General features: G+C 36.3%; 2 protein-coding genes across 3 annotated transcripts; one reads left to right on the top strand and one right to left on the bottom strand.

Annotated features, from left to right (window-relative positions):
* The first annotated feature begins 1,204 nt into the window (after window positions 1–1,204).
* LOC127962493 (putative palmitoyltransferase ZDHHC13) lies at window positions 1,205–12,389 on the top strand. 2 transcript variants are annotated; one of them, XM_052562080.1, is made up of 17 exons: window positions 1,205–1,365; window positions 2,096–2,313; window positions 3,689–3,811; window positions 4,304–4,381; window positions 4,605–4,749; window positions 4,847–4,911; window positions 5,317–5,479; window positions 6,335–6,460; window positions 6,983–7,116; window positions 8,262–8,364; window positions 8,527–8,649; window positions 9,401–9,463; window positions 9,688–9,781; window positions 9,866–9,949; window positions 10,132–10,289; window positions 11,340–11,437; window positions 11,515–12,389. In XM_052562080.1, exons 1-17 carry the CDS (start codon window positions 1,342–1,344, stop codon window positions 11,657–11,659), a joined length of 1,944 nt encoding a protein of 647 aa, XP_052418040.1. In that variant the 5' UTR covers window positions 1,205–1,341; the 3' UTR covers window positions 11,660–12,389. The 2 variants fall into 2 exon arrangements, with proteins under 2 accessions (XP_052418040.1, XP_052418041.1); XM_052562081.1 differs by having other exon boundaries at window positions 8,262–8,367; window positions 8,530–8,649.
* A 165-nt stretch (window positions 12,390–12,554) lies between these two features.
* LOC127962494 (cysteine and glycine-rich protein 3) lies at window positions 12,555–16,764 on the bottom strand. The gene is made up of 6 exons (XM_052562082.1): window positions 16,664–16,764; window positions 15,305–15,436; window positions 14,073–14,241; window positions 13,524–13,653; window positions 13,195–13,288; window positions 12,555–12,794 (listed from the first exon to the last, which is right to left on the bottom strand). Exons 2-6 carry the CDS (start codon window positions 15,414–15,416, stop codon window positions 12,721–12,723), a joined length of 579 nt encoding a protein of 192 aa, XP_052418042.1. The 5' UTR covers window positions 15,417–15,436; window positions 16,664–16,764; the 3' UTR covers window positions 12,555–12,720.
* Between the last annotated feature and the right edge of the window lie 331 nt (window positions 16,765–17,095).

Below are 17,095 nucleotides of genomic sequence, written 5' to 3'. Positions count from 1 at the left end.
GCAGTGCACTGGACCACCAGATTTGAGGAAGGGAGCTCTATATGTATGATTATACTTTGGGGACATTTAGCTTAAGCTATTTACACATTAGGGAAAAATTAGGGAAAAAATGAAAGAAAACTGTAGCCTACGTAGTTTCAATTATAATAAAAACAATATATATATATATATATATATATATATATATATATATATACACACGTTTTCCAGGAGTATTCTAGTGTTAGGGTTTGTCCAAAAACAGTATTTTGGTAATTCTTCAAGTGGTGTCCCTATATTTCACTACATTTAAAATAAACTTTAAATACCAATAAATTAAAAAAAGTTTGCATGTTTGTATTCTGTAGGGTTAACACAATTTGTGTACTATTAATAGTTTTTTTTTTTTTTTATACATATTTAATTGAGTTTGGGAGACTGCATTTTTAACAAAATATGCATTTTTTTTTAAATACATATTTTGTTATATTTATGAAAAAAGTTGTATCCCCCAAATTCATGTCTGTGGTGTTACCACAACAGATTTTGACCCTTTAAGAAAAGGGTGAAATCTATTTAGACTACTTCCTGTGTATAAAGATCACTGCAGGTGCTGGTTGATCTGAGGGGTGCATGGGGTTAAAGTTAGTTTAATGTCTGACAATTTAATGTGTCGCACTTTATTAGTGTCTGTGGTGTTATGTTGATAACTTTCAGATTTGTACATAATTTAAACAAATTTTTGATAATTACATACTTATTAATATTTCCAAAATGTCCCCTGATCTTGAAAACATAATGACGGCAGCCTCTGTTTTAGAAAAGTCTGGTTTAGGCTGATTTGTCTGTGATGTTAATGTCTTTTCTGGTAACACCACACAGCCTAGTAACTTGCAACATAAAGTCTATGGTGTTACTTTTTGTATATTTTGTTAGCGCTGCAAAAACCTGGAATAGTATGGTTGGATTTATTATTTTAGGAAGTTCACACAATGCCTGAAAACAGTCTCATCACCATATGCTTTGGTTTTCACAGTGTTTCACAAGCTGAACCGGAACAGTATGTTTAACTGGTATATGACTCACGGAGAGTGTAACTTGATGTAACGATAATCTGCATCTCTGATATACGATGGCTCCTGTCCTGTCTCTGTCTGTAGACGCAGGAATGCGCTCCTGTACGAAAGGAAATACAAAAAAGGCAAACAAAAGCAACGTCACTGAGACAGCGCGGCCAATCAGAGCGCAGGGTTTGTCACTCGTATCCAGGAAGTGGAAGATGCGCTGAACGCACGCTCCGACTTCAGTATCTGTCAGCGTAAATTCTTCATGATCAATCACTTATAACCTTGCAAAGAAGAGATGGACTGGTCAGAAGGAGACGGAGTAAGAGAGAAAATGTTTTAAATTCTCATTTGTTTCGATATTAAATGGACTGATTAGAACGGTTAAGCTAACTTAGCATTTATTGCTAACTGATCACCTGTATGTATGTGCTGATCGATCAATATTCAATTCGCACTGTACATTTTATACATGTAATCATTTGATGAGACCTGGAAAACAAGCCCAAGCATGATTATTGTCTTTGATTGGCAGTAACTGACTATAAATATGGGCTAAATATTGAACATGGTTATGGGTCAGCTACAGTTTTCAGGTAATTGGAAGGTTAAATTAGCATATTCAAAGTTTAAACCAAAACTACAAAGAAGCAAATCAGATGTTTACTAGCAGCATGAACCGAACTGAAGTAAATCTCTGTCTTTTGTTTAAATGTGAATGTTAAAAAAATGTGAATGTTAAAAAAAAAAAACATAAAAAATGTTTTATTTTTAAATAATTAAATATAATTTGGCATGGAGACTCCAGACCTGTCAGTCCTCTAGAAAAATTGGTTTTATTTTCCTGGGCACTGCCCTGTTAATTGCACATGACCAGCCTTGGGAGTACTATTATTATGAATAATATATATATATTTACATTTAGTCATTTAGCAGACGCTTTTATCCAAAGCGACTTACAAATGAGGACAATAGAAGCAATCAAAAACAACAAAAGAGATTAACCCTTAAAATGAGTCAGAAATAAATAACTATGTTGTAATATTTCACAGGGCCACTCCCATAGTCACATGGGGGGCAGTTGCCATGGACACGGCGGAGGCCACTCCCACAGTCACGGTCATGGTCATGGAGGACCAGGATTTAGCAGTTTTATGCCCGGTGGCATCCACGGCCAAATGGTCCCGGGATCTCTTGATCCCACACAGCAGCCGAGGAAGGTCTCACACCCAGAGGACAGCAGTTCCTGGGATATCATCAAAGCGACACAGTGAGACTTATTCCCTTGACGTGCAGTAAACACAATGGGATTACACTTAACAATCAGAGAGGAATGTTTAGCTGCGGGTGATGTTATTAAGATGCCTTGGAGATTTTGTCACAGCTGTATACATAAAGTATTTGTGTGATTATAGGAATTAGTTTAAGTGTGAATCTCACAAAATTGATGCTCAGATCACATTTCAGTCCTAAATAATAATAATAATTATAAAAACGTATTTTAGGATAATTTTTTAGGATAAGTCAAGGTGTTGACTAGGGTTGGGAATCTTTGGGAATTCTGATTCCGGTTCATTAAAATCATTAAACAACTATTTAAAAAAGTGGTAAGGAAAAATGCACAATACTCAACTACTCAATGCTCAGTACTGTTTATTACTTAAAGTCCACTCATTTTAAAGGTTGGCACTGTCAAAATGCATCATATTACAGTATACAGATCTTCATAAGTAGGGTTGGGTATTGTTGGAAATTTTCTGGTTCCATTTAAATGAACTATATTTATGTTTTTTACTATTTTACCTTCAGTGAAGGTAGTGTTGCTGGAAGGTTGTAAGTGATATTGAATAATGCTAGTCCATCATCAGCATGTGCTTCAATGTTGATATTTTTTACACTATCAGTAACATTTAGCTTTTCAAGCGGGAATAATCTGGTTGGCCAAATAGTTCCTTGAGTACTGAGACACTTGTTCATTTCCCTAAATTAATGAAATATAAACTGTTATACTTATAACCATGTATACACACACTCCATAAAGCCCCTATTTTACAAAATAATAATGCAGTCAGGAGATGGTGTGATGCAATGAGTGGTTTCCACATTTTTTAACATTTAAAGTGCATAAATAATTATTTTCTATCACTTTATCACTCTTGAAATGACCTGTAAACTAAATAATCTTACTTGCATAACAAGTCTATAGTCTATTTATTTAGTGGTCCAAGTTGAAGTCAGTATGTATATTAATGACAATATGGGACAAATCAAATGTAACGTAAGTTAGCGGCAGCAGGTGCTACATTTTTGCATGTGTAATAAGCCTGTTTACAGACTTGTTGGCCAACAAAGATATCAATTATTGTCATGCTTTTTCTCCAGGATTTCCTGAATTATCCTCATTGGTATCTTTATTGCAGTAAATACCAGAAATATCGTAATGTATTTTTAAGCCCATATTGCACATCCCTAGCGGCATCTATGTCTGTTTTCTCACCTGCATGCTTCACACTGCTCAAATAGTTCATTTCCATTAGACGATGCAGAAATCCTGCAATGTATGTGGGTATACATGTTCGATCAAGTCAATTCTGATTAAAAAAATAAATCCTAACTTACTTTCTCTTGTTTGTTTTAAATGGTAGATTTGGTGCTCTTGAGAGATGTAAAGAACTTATCGAGGCTGGTTATGACGTCAGGCAGCCGGACAAAGAGAATGTTACACTTCTCCATTGGGCCGCCATCAATAATCGAGCAGATGTTGTCAAGTAAGATTTTTATAAAAAAAAAATAAAAAAAAGTAATGTTTTTTTTTTTTTTCATGCAATTGTAAGTTTGGAATATTTAGATTTGTAAATGTTTTTGAAATAATCTCTTGTCCACCAAGACTGCATTTATTTTATCAGCAATATTTCAAAATGTAATTTATTCCTGTGATGCAAAGCTGAATTTTCAGCGTCATTACTCCAGTCTTCAGTGTCACGTGATTATTTAAATATCATTATAATATGATGATTTTGTGCACAGTTATCATTACTAGTTCTGAGCTAATAATGATTCTTCTTCGTCTTCTTATCAATATTCATAAAGTTTTTGCTGCTTACTATTTTTGCGGTAACCATGATACATTTTTGTTTTTGTGGTACAGCATTGATCGGAAATCTCAGCTTTGCCATACTAGGAATAAATTACATTTAAAAAAATATATGCAATTAGAAAACAGTATATTTTTATTATCATTATTTGCATATGTTTCATAGATACTATATATCTAAAGGAGCCGTCATAGACCAGCTAGGCGGTGACCTGAATTCAACACCACTCCATTGGGCCATACGGTACGTTTCAAACATATACTGTAATGACCTTACATGGTGGCACATGTCCTAGTATAAGAAATGAACTACACCTGTGTGATCTTGAAGAACTGACATCCGCATTCATATACTAAAATCACCAAAACACAGTCAGTTAAAACCAGGGCAAAAATGGCTTTGAAAGATGTTTGTTCTTGAGTGTGTTTTATATCTGCTGTTGTTGTTCCCGGTCGCCTCTGAACAGACAGGGTCATTTGTCTATGGTCATTCAGCTGATGAGATATGGAGCCGATCCATCATTAGCAGATGGTGAAGGGTATCGGAGTCTCCATCTGGCTGTGCTCTTCCAGCATATGCCCATCGCTGCGTACCTTATGGCCAAAGGACAGGTGTGACACAAGCACAAAGTGACATTTGAAATAACGATGGGGGTTTGAATACAGAGTAATGCGGTTGAATGCTATTCTTGTTCCCGTGTTGTTGTAGGAAGTGGATTCGCTGGACATAAATGGAGAAACTCCACTAATGTTGGCAGCACAAAAAATCATCGGGTAAGGTGACATATCGACTCAATCAGGCTTTGTTTTTATTATTAAGTAACTATGAAACTGTTTTTAAATCGAACACACATGTAGAGATACTGATAAATATAGCCTCTGTGAGCATAAATAAGAGATTCTTTCAAAAACATTCAAATGTCTCACCAACTCCAAACGTTTGAACAGCATGTGTAAAATCTGTAATGTCAAATTTATAGGCGTCTTTTTATCTTGTACAGGGATTCGGCCTACAGTGAGTGTTCATTTTGGAAGCTTTACTCCAAACGTCTAGCTCCGATATAAAAAAAATATATAGCGGATTTGAGTCATCTTGAAACATTAGCCTGTGGTTAGACATTTCCTGTCCTGATATTTTTCTCCTCTCACACCTTGTCGTTTCGGTTTTTTGAAACACAGACCTGAGCCCACAAACTTCCTGATAAAGTGCAATGCTACAGTGAACGCGGTTGATAAAATGAACAGAAACTCACCTCTGCACTGCGCTGTGCTGGCTGGCAACGTTGATGCGGTCCACATCCTGCTGGAGGCTGGAGCCAGCGTCGATCTGGAGAATGCCAATGTAAGTGGGCACATGAGCCCTTAAACTGACCCTATTATGGGTAATGAAAGGTTCATATTTTGGTTTTGGGAGTCCCCAACAACAGGTTGACATTCATGCAAGGTCAAAAAACACTTTCATTGTCTTATAATATGCATTTATTTTTATTTATTTTACTTGCTCAACAACTCCCAAACAATTAGTTTAACGATAAATTTTCCCAATCCCCTCCTTTGCGTGACGCTAATCTGCAGTGAATGGTCTGATTGTTCTCATTTTCATTTCATTATGCCTGTAAGGCCTGATAAAGCAGTGTTTGTGAGCGCAGTGCTGCTTTGTGTACAGCGTTACCAGAGAAAGTGATATTTTTACTGCTCCAAAAGCGGCATCTAGTGGTAAAGAATGAATTTGCATTTTCATTCAGACCAACGCTAAAAGACCAACAAGTGGGTGGACAATATGCTAATGATTCATGATGACCTCAACATGAAACGGCTTGAGATTCATTTTAAAAGCTGTGTTACTGCATGAAAGGTCATTTTTACTTTAAAGAGACCGTTCATCCAGAAATTAAAATTCTGTTATTATTTACCCCCCGTCATGTCGTTCTGTGATATTTAGAAGAATATTGCTAAGCAAATGGTTTTGGTGCCAAAAAATATAATGGAAGTCAATGGGACCTAAAACTGTTTGGTCTTTTTTTGTGATTTGCAGAAGAAAGAGAGTAGCCATAATCAGACAGTTTAAACTTGGAGAACAAAAGAGTAGTGTTTCTTCATAGCTGTAAAGCAAGTTCCAAAGCTATGCCCTTCGCTCACCTGGGCTTTCAGTTTAAAAGTTAAGCTTTACTTGGTGTTCATTTGGTGTTATTTTCAGGGTCACACTCCCATCGACCTGGCACACCAGGTGCACAGCCCTCTGCTGATTCACATGCTCAGTGTGGTGAAGACCGAGCGCATGAAAGCCAACGCTACGTGTGTCAAACTGCTCAACAGATACAAGGTGCACTCATGCTCCGACACACTCAGGCCAACCAGTTTAGATTAGAAAATTTATGTAATGTATTTTTAATGCACTTAAATCTGGAGTATTGTTCAGATAATTCAGGTATTTTGAATTTGAACAAACCTTTAAATTAATATAATTTCAAGTTATTTGCATTTGTGCAAAGGATATTGTGTATTTAGTTTTAATGGATGGATTTGTAACAATTGTTCCAGGCAAACACACACACACACAAACACGGCTCTCACTAACCTTATTAAAGAAGATGTGAGGCAAGTAATTGAAATCCCAGGGCCGTATTTAACCTTGAATTAAGCTTTCAGAAACAAAAGCAGCCAATTTCTCACATAATGTGTGTTTGGCCCTGGAGAATTCTCCATTTTTAGGCTTTTATTAAACAAGAAAATAACATTCCACTTGTTCCCTGACCCACATTCCTCTGCTGTAACCCTGATTCTTCAGAGCAGTTGAAAAGACTTCATTATTCACACTGAGAGTGTGTGACCGTGTGTGTTCTAGGTCTGTCTGCTGTGTGTGTTCAGTGTTTTTGTGGTCGGAGCCATCGGTTCAATATTAGACATGAAGACGGAGTCCTGGTTACTGAAGGGTGTGCTGCTGGCCTGCATCATAGCTGTGATCAACCTCACTTCAAGGTGCTGTTTGAGCATCAACAAACACGCTGATATATCCTACTGTACAGATGGGTTTAAATGGTCCACTAACATTATTAATATTACTCTTATAATTTTTACTAAATTTTTTTCACTGTATATTATGTGACAGTTTCTCTAAAGTGAAAAGATATAATATATATATATATATATATATATATATATATATATATATATATATATATATATATATATATATATATATATATATATATATATATATAATATATAAGGGATAGTTCACCCAAAATTTGTCATTAAAGGGTTCCTGTTATGCTATAAATAATAAGGATTAAAAGAAATTAAAAGGAATCAATCAGGAAAAATTTTATATTGCTTTGGTAAATGTAATCTGAAAAAAAAAAAAAAAAAAAAAAAAGATTATATAGATTATATACATATATACGTTATATACATATATACATATATATATGAGCGAGAGAGAGAGTAAAAAATGTAAATCAGTACAACAAAATAAACATTTTAAGTATTTAGATATACATTCCTGTATGTATGTTATGTATGTACAATATGTGCGTGTATACAAATAGATATATAGATAAACCATTTCAATTATGTTGTCCCGTTTTTAATTGCCCTGACTTTAAAATAAAAGATTTTACATTTAAATATAAAGGTTTTTTGTGTGTGTGTGTGTGTAAAAATTAATCTGAATTCCGCAGATTCTCAAAAAAAAATTATTTGTGAATTGTTTGGTGTTGAAATCTTGAGGAAAAAAAAAGAGAGAGAAGAGTGAGACAGATCATGACAGTATGTGTCTGTATGTAGGGCTTGATAACATTTCCAATGTCATTGCACATACATCTGCTAATGCAAATCTGTGAAAAGAATAACTTTGTGCAGTTATATTGACTTCCTCACGAGGGCGCTGTAAGCTTAGTAAAACATCTCTGTTTAGCCCAGTGGTTTTTGGGAACCCTCTGCTTTTCAGTATGTCTCTCAGATAAGAGATGACCATAGAGGGTCCCAAGGACCAGAATTGAAAACCACTGGTTTAATCTTAAATATCTACCATACACAGGCAGAGAACGTTTAGAAGAGCTGTCGTTCCCACTCTTGAACGTGTCCTAACGATGCTGTCCTGTTCGTGTGGTTTGTTTCTGTAGGCAGCTGAAGACTGTGGCGCTCCGGTCTCTGATTCCCTCCACCGGTCTCATGGCTTCAATCTTCTGGATGGTGGTCACCTGGGGCTTCTGGTTTCTGCCTGATATCCTTGTATAATACCCAGACACTTGAAACTGATCATAACTTTTATGTGGATGTGTTTATATCAGCCATGATGGGTTTTATACATCCACCTCACCATGTTCAACCCAGTTAGTTGTATGTGTTGGGTGTTTGTGGAGACCTTAACATCGTTGTCGTTCACATGACCCGAGCGCTACGGTTCAGATGCTCTTCACTGTCAACATCACAGCCTTACTGTATTACTACCTCCGCTCCTGCAGGACCGACCCTGGCATCATCAAGGCCACCGAGGAGGAGAAGAAGAAGGTGAGACTCAGGATCTGATTGGCTGGCTGATTGATGATTCTGATCCAGATTCTGCTTCTGTGGGATTCTTGCTGGTTTGAGTAATAACTTGAATCAACTTGTAACTCAAACTAGATGTATCAGTGATTACATAATATTATTTTTGGGAGATATATGGAGTAAATGTAATGAAAAAAGCCTGTCAGTTTTGTTTTGTTTTTTTACGTAGAATTTTACGTTTTTATAATAATTAATAAATGACACAGGCATGTCCCTAAAAACAGGCTTTGTTTTCTTACATATATGTATATTCTTAATTTATTATTCGTTTAATTTATTTATTTATAGATGCAACTTAAAAAATAACAATAAAGGGAATGCTAATGACAATAATTAAAAGATAAGAAACAGAATTAGTATAAATTAAAAACCCTACAGCAAAAAATATATGTATGAATATCCATTAATAACACGTATAGCATTAAGTATAGCATTTATTTATATGTATTTTGTATAGATTGTGTAATACTGATTTTCATTTATTCAGATTTTTTTTTTAAAGATCTAAAAATGTCAATTGATATGTGTATATAGATATGTTTAAACAAAATTATTTTAATATTCTTGCTCTTCATATGTGCTTGTTGCGATCAGTGTTTTCTGATTTATATGGCTGTTTAAGTTGAATTGTTTGACCTAAGGAAACCTTTAGGTTCTTGCACTCTTTCTGGTCTCTTTGGGGACTTTAACAGGTTCATCTATCTCTCTGTAGAATATTGTGGTTCTGGCAGAGGCAGGCTTTCTGGATCCCAGGATATTTTGTACTTCATGTATGGTAAGTTATCTCTTTTCAGTGACCAGATAGAGAGGGCAAATGATGCAAAATAAATTCAGATTTGTTACTTTCTCAAAACCGAATGAGTCCAAGCATGTGCGCTAACCACAACGCCATGGTCTGGAAATCTGCAATGTTTTACTGTAGTACTAATAACGGGAACACATATATTGTAATCGATCTTCAGAGTTTCATATAGAGTCTAAAAACCTTGTTTTTTGCAGATGAGGAAGCCAATGAGAGCAAATCACTGCTTTTCCTGTGACGCTTGTGTCGCTAAACAAGACCACCACTCCATTTGGATCAATGGCTGCATAGGTAACATCCAGGAACAAGGATGTTTTATAGCATCGACTTCCTTTTCTCTCATTATGAGTCGCTCATGCTATCCTCCTTTCACAGGAGCCAGAAATCACCCGTACTTCGTGCTTTTCCTGGTTGCTCTGAACTCCCTCTGCGTATGGATGTTCTACGGCAGTATCATATGTAAGTTACCATGTACCCTACCATTAAAATGTTTGTGGTCAGTACAATTTTTGTCTCTTTTGCTCATTAAGACTAGTTCCCAAATGATTAGTTGATGTCTGTAAAATAGTAGGCTACATCTTAAATGTTTAGTCTCGCCAGAAGAAGTTGTTAATTTAAAACCAGTGTGTTTTTCTGTGTAGACTGGTCCAAACACTGTCCAGCGCACTACACCGAGCAGGGCGTCTGGGGGGTGCTGACCGCTCTGACAGGCTGCTCTCCCTGGGTGCTCTACATCTTCTGCTTTGCTTTCTTAAACGCTTCCTGGGCCTCCATCCTGCTTTTGGTGCAGCTCTACCAGGTGAATGACATGATGATGTGCTAGAAACTGTGAAACACCCCAGCTAAATATCAGCACTAACTGTACAAATACTGTATATTAGGAGGACATGAATCAGAGTGAACAGCTGTGGTTATTTTTGTGCTGTGGCTGATGATGGATACAATGACTTTTCTTCATTCATATGCCTAGAATTTTGCATAACATGAAATAAATCATGTTTAAATAAGTACCGTATTTTTCGGACTATAAGTCGCACCTGAGTATAAGTCGCACCAGTCCAAAAATACGTCATGATGAGGAAAAAAACATATATAAGTCGCACTGGACTATAAGTCGCATTTATTTAGAACCAAGAACCAAGAGAAAACATTACCGTCTACAGCCGCAAGAGGGCGCTCTATGTCTTCAGTGTAGACTACAGCACTGAGCACTGAGCAGTATAGAGCGCCCTCTGGCTGTTGGAGACAGTAATGTTTTCTTTTGGTTCATTTCTCTCGGTTCATGTCAAATTAATTTTGATAAATAAGTCGCACCTGACTATAAGTCGCAGGACCAGCCAAACTATGAAAAAAAGTGTGACTTATAGTCCGGAAAATACGGTATGATATATAGCTAGTACATAGAAATTTAGTATGCTTGCTTTTTAATTATGTGCTGATATTTCATTTACCTTAATCAGACCGATACTTGTTATGAAGAAAAAAGCAAAACATAAGTATTAGTCATCAATGTCATGCGGTCTCTTTCTACTAAAATATAACCGCAGCTTTGAACAAAGAGCGAACACTGATAAGCGCTCTTAATTATGAAATTATTTAAAAATGATTAAAAGTGTTGATATTGTTAAAGGTGCGGTGTATGTAAGTGTTTGACTCTACTAAAGGATAAAAATATCATATGTTTGCAGATATTTAAGAAACATGCTAAGTTAACATAGTTGTTTAAGTGAAAAACAATGCTACATAGTCAGTAGTCCTCTTTTTGAAAATGTGCGTTGTGGCCTGGAATGTCTCTGTTTTGGTCTGTGTAACTCACAGCCTCTTCATGGTTTGCTTTGTTTCCTCACAGATCGCGTTTCTCGGGCTGACGACGGCCGAGAGAGCGAACCTGATGCACAGACAGAGGAAACTCCCTCAAGCCTTCTCTCTCAGACAAAACCCATTCAAGTAAGGTCGTTTTCATTAGTATAGGGTAGATAACACTCATAAAGTTCTTCGTTTTAATGGTGTTTCTTCTCTCATAGTCTTGGAGTGATGAGGAACCTGGTGAACTTCTTCCAGTGGCGCTGCTGTGGTCTCTGTAAGCCAGTGGTGCTGGACTGGACTCAGCAGTATCCCATGGGTCTCAGTAGAGACCATCCCATGTTCAGCGGCCCCGATGTTGTTTGACCCCCAGCGATCAGTCACCCTCTCAGGGAGAGCGACGTCTCTGGAGCCATTGGTTTGATTTTAATGATGGAAATGAAGAACAGACTGAATGCTAATTTGGATAATCCTTTGTTCTATTTGCAAGAACCAAGCGCCTTTTGTATTTGAGTGTTATGTGATGTGCGTTCAAGGTTAGATTTTGCCTTACGGTTTAAGTTGTACATAAGGATGAGTAAATGTTTATAAGCACACTGATATATTTTGAGCAGAAATATTTTGTAAGGTATGGTAAGATCACGTTTTGGTTTTTACTCCCAAGTCCTTTTACAGGAAGTGACCACTATGTGTATGCTCTTTGTGAAAAGATTTGAAAATCAGAGCCATCTTATTTCTGCAAATTTTGAGAAATTTTGAGAACCGTAAAAACACATTTGAAATGACTTCACGCTACGATCAGGTGCGTTACAACCACACAATTCAAAACATTAAATGTGCAAGACAAATCATATCATTTAATATATTTTACTAGCTATTAGTATCATGTTACCTTTAATCACTAATGTTTTCAAAGGCAGTTGTTCTTTTATTTATGCCTTTAATAACCACTGTGTAGTACACAGCTGTACCTGATAGCATCAGCTCGCTCTTTACTGCGTTTCTTAATTCTGTTCATTATACTTGTTATAATAAGGGAAAAGTGTTGTCTTGAATCCTGCTCTGTGCTTTGGAATAAATCAGACCACTTTTGTAATCTGCTGGTCCGAGTGTTTCTCCAGGTAAAGGTATAAAGGTATTGAGTAACTTACATTACAGCCACTATTAGCTAGTAGTGAAGGAGTTTTGGAGATGTATAAATATTTATATAAAAAGTCTAAAAGTCTAGTTTTTTAAATGAGTCTCAAGGCTTACTAGCAAATGCGGAATTATTGTTCAATTTTATTAATTTTGTTCCTGTGAGGCAAAGCAGAATTTTTACAATAATGAGAAAAATAGTCATTGTTGTACAGTGTGTAAAAAAAATCCGCTATTATTGACGTGCTGGGTGCAGTGAGAAAGTGCTGGATTGTGTTGGACTAAACTTGTCAATCATTCTCCTCAACCACACCCAGGTTCCCCAGGCCACGCCCCTTTGGACCGAAGTTTTTGGCATAGCAAACTGAAGAAAAAAAGAAAAATCTACTGTCAAATCACAGTTCTGAAATATAAAGTATGTCATGGTTATTATTAAATTACTCTCAGGATAAAAAGTATGATAAAAGACGGTCACTGGGGCGATACCATCTAGAGGTAAATAAAGTACAAAGATGTACCTTTTAGCTGGTACCCTATAATACCACCCCAGTGACGGCAGTATTTTACAAACACTGTGGTATTTTATTTTGTTATTTTTTTAATGCAAATTTCTATGGAAGGCAATTTCTGCCATCTCAGAATTGTGGGAGATTGTTGCACAGTTGTGAGAAGTAAACTCAAAACAGCGTATCTATGGATTGGTTAAGTGATATTAATGAGATTGAGCTGGCAGAGATCGTGTGGTCTTATTTGATGGATTGTACCTTTACAATAGAGCTCTCCATCTTTATCCGTCACCGTGGTGGATTCCAGGCTCTTCCCACACAATAAACAGCGGAAGCAGGTTTTGTGCCAGGCCTGTTGGATCAGAACCAGTCACAGTCTGATAAATTACTACGGTGAAATGTGCTTTACACAGCGCTGACCTGTGACAGCAGCATATTGCAGAAGTGCTGAGAAGGGAACACATTCTCAAAATATGCTTATGTTTCTGTTTGAATGGTTTAATATTAATATATTTCATATTATATCAGAGTGAAATGTTTCAAAGCTCCGAGTCAGCTTCTTGCTTTAATTTTAGCTGTAGTTTTACCTTTCCAGCGCCCATGACTTTCTCTGCTGCATAAACGGCTTTAGAGCAGCGAGGACAGCGATCTGTGCTCCCAAACTTCTGTGCAAACTTTGGGTTTGAGTTAGCAGATGCAGGACGGGGAGCTTTGGACCTTAACATAAAACCAAAAGCATAAGATTCACAAAAAAAACTTCTTCTAAATGCTAATTATTAAAGTGGTACTCTATCTTTAAAGGAATTGTTCACACAAAAATAAAAACTTGCTCAAATTAAATTAAAGTTCAAAATTTAGAATTAAATCACTTGATCGCCAAAAGATCCTCTGAAGTGAATGGGTGCCATGGTTTTTATCATCTGTTTAGGCTCTGATTCTGACGGCACCCATTCACTGCAGAGGATCCATTGGCGATCAAGTGATGTAATTCTAAATTTCTCCAAATTTGTTCTGATGAAGAAACAAACTCATCTACAACTCGGATGGTCTGAGGGTGAGCAGATTTTCAGCAAATTGACATTTTTAGGTGAACTGTTCCTTTAAGAATATATTTTAAAGATATTTCCGTGACATACTCTTGAGGCTGAAGTTCTTCATTATTGACGGGGTCAGAACTCAACGCTCCGGCGCCCTGGCCGTACCCATAACCCTTTGGACCATATTTCTTGCCGTAGCAGGATTTGCAGTAAATTTCAGACTCGTGTGCTGCAACTGTAGTGCTGTCCAAACCTTTACGACAAGCCACTAGAGAACAGAAACACAACTGTTTTAAAATACGACTGTAAAGACACGTAAAATACACATAAACACACACAATTCAAACATTTGATATTAAAAGTAGTATCTTTGGTGCAAGGCTGCATTTATTTGATAAAAATGCAGTGAAAACAGTAATATTGTGAAACATGATTATTGTTTTGCAACATAAAATCTCTTGTTGAAGCTGTTGCGAGAGACAGAGGGAGCGTGATCTCGCGGCTCCTCCAGAAGCCTGTCGTCTCCTGTCTGCATTCGTCAGCTGCTGCACTTTCAGCCAGGACGGCTCAAGAGGCTCATGGGAGCTTGCATTTGTGTCTAATTTTGGGCTGGATGAACAAGAGGCTCTGAGAGACCAAAGCATCCACAGCAGATGGAAATGGTGGCGACCTGGAGGGGTGTTTCTGTAACCAGTCTCAGACGATCACCACACTTTCTGGCTAACTCAGGCCTTTAAGAGTTAATGCTGCACCTTTACTTGAAATAAATCGAAAAAATAAATACATTTCTAATTTACATTAAAATACTAAAACAAGAGACAATTGGGGGGAAACAAAACACATACACACAAAATAGCAATGACAAAATTGCAAATGAAAACAGAAAATTCAAAAATAAAATCTAATTAAAATATTAACAAAAATTAAATCGTGATATTAATTATTACTCCATCCTAAAAATTATGCTATTGAACAAAACATTTGATAGTTAACTTAAAGGTATGTTTGGCAAACATACTAATGGTCCCAAGGGCCAAAGGATGCATGTGTTTGTAAGTTTTATTAACTTATTTTTATTTATTTGTTTTATTTTTATTTTTCATTTCTTCATCCCACTGGGTTTCATTGGTTATGAAGGGGTTTCTTTGGCAGCTAAAACTGCTCTATTCATACTGCTCTTATTTTTATTATTGGGTACCTGGTTACCTGAAAAACATGTCTGGTGATGTCATCTTAAAATATTTCAAACCCACGAGGAAAATCTTAAACTGTCCGAACTAGATCTTTCAGGGTAAGGTACCATTCAGTTTACTAATGATTTGTGGACATACTGCAGATGAAGCAGGTTTTGTGGAAGCTCCGGCTATTGCACTGGATCTCCTCAGCATGGTAAACCGTCTTCTCACAGGCCCCACACTTGGCTCCTCCTCCCCAGTTGGGCATCTTCAGCTCTGACTAAGTCCCTGACATTCACAAAGATGGAAAAAGAGACAATCAGTGCAAAACTCCCAGTGTTTAAAACATTAAGCTAATCTTTACCATTTGTTAAACACTGACAAAAGCTTCATTAATGTGGTACGTGACCGGTCAAATATAAAAATAGATGTATCCTATCTCAAAGTAATAGTCTCTTTCTATGTCATCTCTGTGAGCAGCACAATATCACCTCACTAGTGTGGAATGCAATGATAACGGTCCAGAAATAGGTCTTTTATTCGTGCCACTGCCAGCTTACAAGAAATGACTGCTCTGTTGTGTGACTACAATTCTGTTAAATCTGTTTCTAATATTTACATTACATTCATTTGGGTTTTTTAATGTTTTTGAAAGAATTCTCTTATGTTCTCCAAGAATGCATTTATTTGATGCAGTAAAAACATTAATATTGTGAAATATTATTACAATTTAAAATAACTTTTATATGTGCCTATATTTCCAAATGTATATTTTTTCCTGTGATGCAAAGTTGAATTTTCAGCATCATTCCTCCAGTCTTCAGTGTCACATGATCCTTCAGAAATCATTCTAATATGATGATTTGCTGCTCAAGAAACGTTTGAAAGCAATTGTGCTGCTTAATATTTCTGTGGAAAGTTTGACCATGATAGTTTTTCATAATCCTTTGATGAATAGAAAGCTTCCTTTTTTGGATGATAGTCGTTTCTTTCAAATAACAAAAGCCCATACTTTTGAATGGGAGTGTATCTTTATTAATCTCATATTGACATATTCTACTTTGTACGAAGGTAAGGTTTAGTAATGTCATGACTACTGAATCAATATTAATTAATAACTCTTTCACATAACAGACAATAACATTAACTTTCATTAAAAAGTCATTAACAGAGCTTATACAGGTATGTAACAGATACTCATTTAATGTACATTCAAATGTAAATATATTTGTTACATGATCTAACTGAATGCATTATTATTACCAGTTTTTTTTATTTATTATGAATTATTATATGGTGTAATTTCATATTTATTGATGAAAGTCATAAGAGTTACCCTATCATTATTACTCAAATAAAACCTGACAAATTCTTCGAAAATCTATTTTTTTTTTTACAATAGATCTCATACCCAATGAATATTCTTTTTATGCTAAATATTTATGATTACATTACAGCACAAATGTTGAAGCCATGAGTAAACATAAAAAATGCAAATGTTTAAATTCTACTTACACGGGTTATATAAGAAATCTTTTTTCCTGGAAATGATGCTTTCACCTCTTGTCGAGTTCAGGGTCCTGATGATGTCCATTTCTGACCCTCTTTGGCGGGTATTTATATACTTGGCATCCACACACACACACGCACACACACACACACACACACACACACACACACACATAAATTCAAGAGGACCAGGAGGCCGTGCTGACATTTCAAACTAGTCCATCCTCCTAAATTAACTGCTGACAAAACACAGATGCAATGCAGAGGCCTTCTCCAGTCCTGAGCTCAGATATTCTACAAGCTCTGCAACATTTGTTCAGCGCTTTAAAGGCTTGAATGCTCAACTCAGTTTAACAACTGCCTTTGAACCGTTAACCGTTTCTCTGCCTAATTACAGTTATTTTATGCTTTGGATGATTATTCAAAAGAACAGTCTGC

The sequence above is a fragment of the Carassius gibelio genome, chromosome B7, assembly GCF_023724105.1.
Source record: "Carassius gibelio isolate Cgi1373 ecotype wild population from Czech Republic chromosome B7, carGib1.2-hapl.c, whole genome shotgun sequence".
Lineage (NCBI taxonomy): Eukaryota > Metazoa > Chordata > Actinopteri > Cypriniformes > Cyprinidae > Carassius > Carassius gibelio.
The sequence above is the reverse complement of the archived record's forward strand: the minus strand, read 5'-3'. Positions and strand labels throughout refer to the sequence as shown.

What these genes read in the sequence shown, in the direction of transcription:
- LOC127962493 (XM_052562080.1), top strand. Translation starts at nt 1,342, where the DNA reads ATGGACTGGTCAGAAGGAGACGGA. An exon ending in GTTCTACGGCAGTATCATAT is followed by an intron (nt 9,950 to 10,131) that starts GTAAGTTACCAT and finishes TTTTCTGTGTAG; the next exon opens with ACTGGTCCAAACACTGTCCA. An exon ending in TTTTGGTGCAGCTCTACCAG is followed by an intron (nt 10,290 to 11,339) that starts GTGAATGACATG and finishes GTTTCCTCACAG; the next exon opens with ATCGCGTTTCTCGGGCTGAC.
- LOC127962494 (XM_052562082.1), bottom strand. Translation starts at nt 15,416, where the DNA reads ATGCCCAACTGGGGAGGAGGAGCCAAGTGTGGGGCCTGTGAGAAGACG. An exon ending in GAAGAACTTCAGCCTCAAGA is followed by an intron (nt 13,654 to 14,072) that starts GTATGTCACGGA and finishes TTTTATGTTAAG; the next exon opens with GTCCAAAGCTCCCCGTCCTG. An exon ending in AAGTCATGGGCGCTGGAAAG is followed by an intron (nt 13,289 to 13,523) that starts GTAAAACTACAG and finishes CTGATCCAACAG; the next exon opens with GCCTGGCACAAAACCTGCTT.